An 8,539-nucleotide genomic window follows, 5' to 3' on the forward strand; every position below is an offset into this window, starting at 1 on the left:
TGATCGGTAACAGTCGGTCATAAAGGTAAAATGTGAACAATTTCAATAGTTCAATGACAAATAGATAACGATAAAAAGTTTAGTGACTAAATGTGACAAAAATCAAAAGTTCGTTACCCTTTCAAATCATTATCCCTTTTTTAAAATTAGGGACCAAAGTTCAGATTTCTTGAAACCACATTCATAATTTTTGAAGTTTTGTTTTAATTTTAACTAATCATTATAATTTAGTTAAAAATATTTGTAAATTAATAACTTTTTATAAATCTTTGATTAATCATTACGATTTAGAATTACCAATAATATATTTTTTTTACTGTTGTTTCCACGAAAACAAATATAAACAAAAAAAATTTATTTGTTTATATGGTTTGTGTCGGTTTATTTTTTAGGTTAAACTTAAAAAAATATCAAAAATAAAAATATTGAATCGTTTTACTTTGGGCCAAAAATCTGGTCCAATACTTTAGCAAGGGCAAAAGGCATCGCCTGGAAAATCAGCGTTGGTAGTGCCCAGGTTCAACCAAAATCGTAATTCACGATTCACTCGTTTACGCTCTTCAACGGTAAAATTTAGTTGCTTTCCGATTTTTTCATCCCAAATTCTAGTCTTCAGAGTTCGAGTCTGCGGAAAAAGGAATTCTGAGTTTTGATTAGTGATGTTACTGATGTGGAAAGAGGAGGATTACGACGATCACTGAACCAGAGGTACTTTCCAATTTCTGATTTGAGAATCCTGTTTTCAGTTTTCTGATTCTGAATTCTGATTTTCTTATTGAGGGTTCTAATTAACGTATTTATGTGGAGATGCAAAAAAATGTAGGCAATCGAGGTCAAATGCTCTTGTAAACCATCTATTTATGATCCGTTAATTTTATAACACCGTGATTAGTTAAATTCATGAGTTGGTGTTATACTATATGAAAACCCTAGGTACTTTAGGGCGCGATTTGTGCTTATGTTTCTCTTACATCATGGGAGGTATCGATTGCTCTCTGTTAATTAGGGATCCAATTTAGGTATCTTATAGCAGTTAACTATTTCTGAAATTAGTACGTATTTATTATACAATGATGAATTACTAGAAGTGATATTACTATAATGGAACATTTATCAAGGCCATTTGGTGATCAACTTGTGTCAAAATGTTAAACCACTGACCTTATATAGAAACCAAAGTATATTGAATTAAGCTTTTCTGTTTTAATCGTGAATCAAAAATGGTATTTCAAGTATTTCTAAACTTTTTGGATTTTCTGTAACATTGTATATCAGGTATTTGATAATGAAAGAAAGGAACACCATCTCCCCACTTAAACGGATTTTGGCTAATTGTGGAGTTCAGGTCAGTTAATATACTGTTGCAAATTATGTAGGAATTGCATTTCTTTGTCTCTTTGTTTAATATATTGGAATTGTGGATCCATGGTTGAAAGCAAAAAATGCATACTTGTTAATTTTTGTCTTATTGAGTGCACAAAAGATATAGACACTGTTCTCTTTTAGAATTTTCTATTCTTTAAAGACTCTTCAAGAAATAAACATATAGGAAACAATTAACACGAGTTCTAATCTATTATAACTTTTAAACTTTAACAATTTGTGATTCTCATGTATTACTTAAACTTTTGATGTTATGTTAATGTAATTATTATGTAAAAAAATGCAGGCAAAAGAATACGGGAGTTGTGTTGCAGAAAAGGTTCCTCAAATTGAACGTGATATGTGTTTGAAAGAGTTTCTCAAATTGAAGAATTGCATGCAGAGTGTGGTATTATTATTAATTGCTTAATAATATTCTCAATACTCAAAGCTTCTTTTATTTTCTTTCTATAACTAATATTCTCACCAACTTTCTTTTCTTTTTTCTCCAGCTCAAGGGAAAGCCATAAATTTACAGAACTTTCCATCACAAATACATCAAACCCCATATATAATACCACTCAATATATTCATAAAATTCAAATAAATTTACAGAATTTAAATGTCTAGAAATACATCAAGTTCTGGTGGATCTGGTGCTCTTTCACATGCATACATCCATTATCCACCCTTAAGATGCAAAAACAATGGATCAACAGGTTTATTTTATGATGATGGAAATAAACTATTAATCTCACCCACATCTAACCAGGTACATATACTACAAACCATACATCATATTTCAGTTAATTCATGACACCAAAGTTTAGTATTAAATGTATAAGATTGTTTTAATGTGTTAAGGTTGTTTCTTGGAAAACTTCCCCTTATACCCCTCAAGTTGCTTCAACAACTGATACAATAACTGAAGGGCCAGTTCTTTCTATCCGATATTCCTTAGATTTAAAGCTTATAGCTGTTCAAAGATCAAATAATGAGGTTCAGTTTTGGGTCAAAGAAACTGGAGACACTTTTAGTCAAAAGTCAAAGTCCGAGTCCGATACTATTTTGGGATTCTTTTGGACAGATTGTGCAGTTTGTGACATTGTATTTGTCAAAACCAGGTACTTTTTAGTTTTTGGTTATTTATCAAGTAAATGAGTATTAAAATATAACTTTCTTCTTATTATTATTATTTTTTTGTTGAATTACAGTGGACTGGATCTTTATAGTTATGTCCCAGAGTTGAAATCACTTGAATTGATTGACTCAAAGAAAGTGAATGTGAGTTGGTATATTTACACACATGAAAGCAGATTAGTTCTTCTTGCTTCAGGAATGCAATGCAAAAGCTTTATGGGGTATCAGGTATTTACACGAGTGGAATGGAATGAGTCATTACATTCCCATGATCATTTTTTCTTTGCTTATAGGAATGGAATTACTTTTCGTTTGAATTTCTTATATCATATGTAAATATAAGCTATTGTTTTAACACTATTCATTATATTTTTTAATCATAGTTACAATTTATTAATCAATTTTTTTTTTTTTTTTTTTTTTGTTTAGCTTTCATCTGCAGGCATAATTCGATTACCAAGGTTTGAAATGGCAATGGCAAAGTCTGATGTAAACAGTAAGCCTGTTCTTTCTGCTGAAGATGTTCATATTGTCACTGTGTAAGATTTATCTATTTATATATATATTTAAACTCTTTACAGTTTTCTTTTATTCAACAATTTAATCCTAATTTTGTGGTGGAAATATGGAATCACAGTTATGGAAGGATATACTGTTTGCAAGTTGATAGAGTTGCAATGCTACTCCATTCCTATAGATTTTATCGTGATGCTGTTATCCAACAGGTAATTTATACTTTTATAAAATGTTTATATCAGTTGATTATTATATAATTTAATAAAAATAAATAATCACTAATATATTTTCTTTTTTTCTTTGGATTAGGGTTCTCTACCTGTATATTCCACAAAGATAGCTGTGAGTGTGGTGGACAATGTTCTTCTGATTCATCAAGTGGATGCAAAAGTCATTATATTATACGATATATTTGCTGACTCACGTACACCTGTCTCTGCCCCACTTCCTCTTTTAATCAGGGGCTTGCCACGTGGCAACATTTCATCCTCCCAATCAGCAAATGACACGTCAGTAAATTTGTATTCTGATGACTGGAATTTTCTTGTCCCTGATCTTGTATGTGATGTTTCCACTGGATTCTTGTGGAAGATTCATTTGGATTTGGAGGCAAGCTTTTTTTTTTTTTGGTGAAAAAAAAATCCCTTTTAATATTTTACTAACTTTATTTTTAATGATCACAGGCAATTTCCGCAAGTAGCTCAGAAGTGCCATTGGTTTTGGAGTTTTTGCAGAGAAGGAAATTGGAAGCAAAGAAGGTAATAATTAAATTATAATTTTTTTTTTCTAAAAAATGAGGAAAAAGTATTATTTTTATCCTTTGTTTGATTCAGGCTAAAGATTTATGTTTGGAGTTACTCCGGTCAATCATGATTGAAAGAAGACCCCTGCCCGTAATTTTCCGGGCAGTTAACGTACTGGTGACCTCTTTTGCATATTCACTGAAAACCGGAAGTTACTCAAAGTCAACACCAGTCAACTCCTCCTCCTCCTCCGGTGTACCGGAAAACAGTTCCGGCAACAAACCGGGAGAAACATCCGGTGGTGGCTTCTCAACTTCAGACTCTGAAGATAATATTAATTTAAAAAAAGAAAATGGAGAAAACTTAATGGTTTCAGAAGATCAACAAGAGTCACAATCACAAGTAGTTACTTCAGCAACTATTCCACCTGATGAGCTTTACACTTTTGTATTTGCTTCAGTTGAAGAAGAGATGAGTGCTTTTGCAGATGCTTCTTATTTGTTTTCCATTCTTCTCGAGTTTATCAGGAGGTAATTCAATTCAATTTAAATTTGAACTTTTTTAATTTTTTAATAAAAAAATCTGGGTTTTCTCGCTTTTGTAGTGCCAATTTGGAGAAAATAAAAGTGCATCCGAATATATACGTGTTGGCAGTGAGGTTGCTTGGAAGGAATGAGAGATACGCTGAGCTTGGACAGTTTGTTTTGAATAAGGTATTCTACTTTGAAAATGAAAAATTACGAAAATGCCCAGTAAAGGAAATCCCAAAATTGCCCTTGGTTTGCACAGATTATCGAGCCATCGAAAGAGGTAGCGGTTGAGCTTCTAGAAGGCGTGGGAAGTCATAACATCCAAACAAGAAAGTTAGGTGTTGATATGCTGAGACAGCTGTCACTTCATCATGACTACGTGGTGTTACTTGTACAAGATGGATGTTATCTTGAAGCTTTACGTTACGCACGAAAACACAAGGTCATTTTCGTCTTTTCAACCCAACACCAACACCACCACCTATTATTATATTATTCGAGAAAATTTACATTTGTTTTTGCGAATAATGAATGTCATCAGGTTAGTACTGTTCGGCCATCATTGTTTCTAGAAGCAGCGTATGCATCAAACGACCCACAACACCTGGCGGCAGTTTTAAGGTTCTTCGGTGAGTTCATACCTGGATTTGGGACCACTTCAGAACACACGACTTATATTCGTGCCCTTGCTGATATGCCTTCTTCGATTACTGTGTGAGATCTTGGTTTTTTGACAAAGGATTTGGAATCTGTTATGTGTTTGGTTTCGTTGGTTGGTAGGATTTGGGATGAATTTCAGAAAACTTTGTGTAATAATATTTCACCACTATGATCCACAGTACATAAACAAAACAAGAGATTCATATTTTCTACTTTCGTTTTACTTTCTTCGTATTGTGATTTTTTTTATATGCTCTTTCACAACTGCAAATTAGAGTTCGGATGTTATATAATATTAAATCTATGGGGAGTTGGCAACGGCAAACTTTTGATTATGACAATTTTGGCTCAATAGTTATTATAATTGACAACCTTAGGAACAGTAGACCTTTGTGGTTCACACTTTTGGCCCAATACTTAAAATTGCTGGCAACTTTAGTCCTTTGAAGGTGGATCTATCAAAATTACAACACGTGGATTTTTCCACAAATGGAATGATACACGAATGGTAGAGTTGGTGAAGATGATTTGTCAACAATGTTGATCGTTCAAGTGCCATTCTCTATAAGCTATTTTGATTGAAAACCAACCTTATCAAGTGCTTCTGCTTCTTTACTTGGGAGTTCTACATTATCAATCATATCTATTACCAGAAACAAGAATTGAGGAGAAAGGTCAGAAAATATGTTCCAAGTCATTTGACTTTGACCAAAATAGGGATACATCAAAATCATAAGGATGTCGACTTTATGTGGTTTCGTGTTCCTTATATGGTTATTTTCAAACCTGGTGTATGACTTTCATGCTCGGAGGTACTTAGGAAAAAGGAACAACTCCCCACCCAAAGGAGAAAGATAGAAATGTTTGTCATGAGAATGAATTAGTGTAAATATCTGCTTCTACTATATTTCATCGTACTTTTGGAGTCAACCAATTACAATATCCTACTTTCGTTTTAGTTCTTTTTAAAGTTTAGCAAAAAAAAAAAAAAAAAAAAGATCAAACCCATTGCGAAGCATGGTTGTGTGTGATTTGATTTGTATATGTGTTTGATGGAAAGAAAGCGGAGTAGCTAATACCCAATGAATTTTTTATTTAAAAAAATCAACTTTTGTAAAACTAGGAGTATCTGTTTTGGGGAAGTTTTTAGATTTAAAATCTAATTTGTTTTATGGACCATTTTGCCTCTAATGGAAAAAAAAAAAAAAGGTTTTAACAGCCTACTATTTTGTCTCAGTTTTATAAACCTTTCAAAGTACAATATCTTAATTGGAAAAAAAAAAAAAAAAAAAAAAAAGTAAAAGTACTATCCTGCCTATAACACAAAACAAAAAAATAAAAATTAATAAATAAATAACCCTGACCAGCACAGCCCGTGTTTTTTTACTAGTTAGAATAAAAGAACAAATATTAGTGAATTTGGTGTATATGCGCCAGACATGAATTTGGAAAACACGAACACGATACAATTGTAAAACGTATTTTGTGTATAAAACACAAAAACAACATATAATATATTCATGTAGCACATTCAGACATATTTTTAACTATGTTACACAAAAACATGGATATACATGAATTTATATGAATTTTCTTCGTGTCTGTACGTGTTTATATGTTTCATGTGTCAACACAAGTTTAATTCGTTTATATAAGTGTTTAAACAGGTAAATTCGTGTTTAACGAATAAGACACAAAACACGAATTTAAAATTCATATCAACACGAATACACATTAAACATAAATTTCTAAAACTCATACATGAAAACTCGCATTATGTTCATTTCATGTATTAAATTGTCGGTCTAGTAACATGTATGTTAAAAACGGAGAAATGTAGTAAGGAAAATGCAAAATACCCTTATGATGCACAACTTTAATGATGTAGTTTAACGCATTCTTGAAAGGCCAATCTTAAAAGGAAAATGTCTATTTTGTACTAATATTGAAAAATCAAAAGTTTGTCTCCAGTTTATTAAAAAGAATTGGAAAATGTGAGGCCTTTCTTGTAATTTACTAAAAACATATCAACATACTTTGTACCAATATTGAAAAATCAAAAGTTTGTCCCAAAATTATTTTAAAAAAAAAATGGAAAATATGAGACCTTTCTTGTAATTTACTAAAAAACATCAACATAATTGTAGTCTTGAGATTTTTCAATTTTAAATAGAAAAAAGTTATAAAAGTCTTTATAGTCTTAATTTCAATCACAATTGTTTCCTCACCCATATAAAAAGACTTTTATATGTTTTTTATTTTATAAAACATCATCTTTTGTAGTTGGTTGTTTATTAGACCGATTTAAAATATGTTGACTTTTGATAGAATTGTGCAATTCTAATCTATATAGGCTTCTAATAAAGAAAAACAAGTCGTTTATTATAGGCTTCTATAGGCTTCTAATAAAGAAAAACAAGTCGTTTATTATAGGGTCCTTTAATGTATATTAAAAAATGGGCTGTCGAATAATTACAAATGGAAATAACAAAGAGATATTACTATTGAAATAATAAAAAGAGTAAATTGCAAAAATGGTCCCTGTGTTTGGCAAAATTATGCGACTTTGGTCCAAAACGATAGTTTGATGCACCACTGGTCCAAAATTGGATTTTTCCATTGTTTTTGGTCCCTCCCATTCACTTCCGTCCATATACTCCGTTACATGCAATAAAGACCGGGGTATTTTCGTCTTTCCACATACAGGGACCTTTTTTGCAACCTTATTCAAAATAAAAGCAGAGCTACATCACTCTTCCTTCTTCAACTTCACGAGCTTCATACTCTTCCTACTCTGTGTTCACAATTTCTTAGAGATCAAAAATTAAAATGGTGATGTGTTTCTGTGGTAGGGAAGCGGTGGTTCGCACCTCCTGGACATCAGCAAACCCTGGTCGGAGGTTTCTTTCCTGCCCTCAAAAGGTAAGTGTTCGATTTTGCTATTTTACCCTCATTTTGGAAAATCACCCTCATGTTTAGGGTTTATTTTTTTATGTGAAGGGTTCCAGATGCCGATTCTTAGGATGGATTGATCCTCCCATGTGTGCACGATCTATGTTGATAATACCCGGATTATTGAGGAATATCAACAATGTAAACTATCAAGTGGCAAGATTGAAGATGTGTTTGTTTGCAAGTTGGTTACTATTTGTGGTGGTTTGGGTGCTTTTCATTTAGTAATAAGCAATTAGGGACCCCTGTAGTTGCATGTAATTTTTGGGTGTTTTTTGTCTTATGAAATTGTAACTAGGTAATGTGGTAGTTTTTGGTATTTGATAATGTAATATCAGTTTAGGGTTATTTTGGACAACTTCAGAAATTTGTAACCTTTTCAAGGATATAATGACAATGTATTGCAGTTATCACCGAATGTTAATGTATATTTGTTGTTTCAGAAAACAGTTCTTATAACCAAAAATGTGTTCCATAAACATGACAACCAACAGTTGGTATAAACCATAAACATTATTCTTCAACAATGACAAAAGGTTGACATTAGTTTCATGACCAAAAGGGCTAAAAGACCAAAATAAAACCATTACAACAAACTAGTTTTAAACCATTACATCCAAATGCACAAAAGTTGTG

At 31.9% G+C, this 8,539-nt stretch overlaps 1 protein-coding gene across 1 annotated transcript; it reads left to right on the top strand.

The window, feature by feature from the left end:
- Positions 1 to 462: 462 nt before the first annotated feature.
- LOC145000797 (C18orf8) lies at positions 463 to 5,163 on the top strand. Its single transcript, XM_078960081.1, has 14 exons — positions 463 to 708; positions 1,276 to 1,345; positions 1,670 to 1,771; positions 1,875 to 2,134; positions 2,227 to 2,486; positions 2,577 to 2,730; positions 2,932 to 3,041; positions 3,140 to 3,227; positions 3,328 to 3,627; positions 3,702 to 3,776; positions 3,852 to 4,291; positions 4,366 to 4,474; positions 4,551 to 4,733; positions 4,833 to 5,163. The coding sequence occupies exons 4-14, from the start codon at positions 1,985 to 1,987 to the stop codon at positions 5,007 to 5,009; spliced, it is 2,046 nt and encodes a 681-aa protein (XP_078816207.1). The 5' UTR covers positions 463 to 708; positions 1,276 to 1,345; positions 1,670 to 1,771; positions 1,875 to 1,984; the 3' UTR covers positions 5,010 to 5,163.
- Positions 5,164 to 8,539: the final 3,376 nt, after the last annotated feature.

Source organism: Lactuca saligna, chromosome 6 (genome assembly GCF_052625555.1).
Source record: "Lactuca saligna cultivar CGN05327 chromosome 6, ASM5262555v1, whole genome shotgun sequence".
Lineage (NCBI taxonomy): Eukaryota > Viridiplantae > Streptophyta > Magnoliopsida > Asterales > Asteraceae > Lactuca > Lactuca saligna.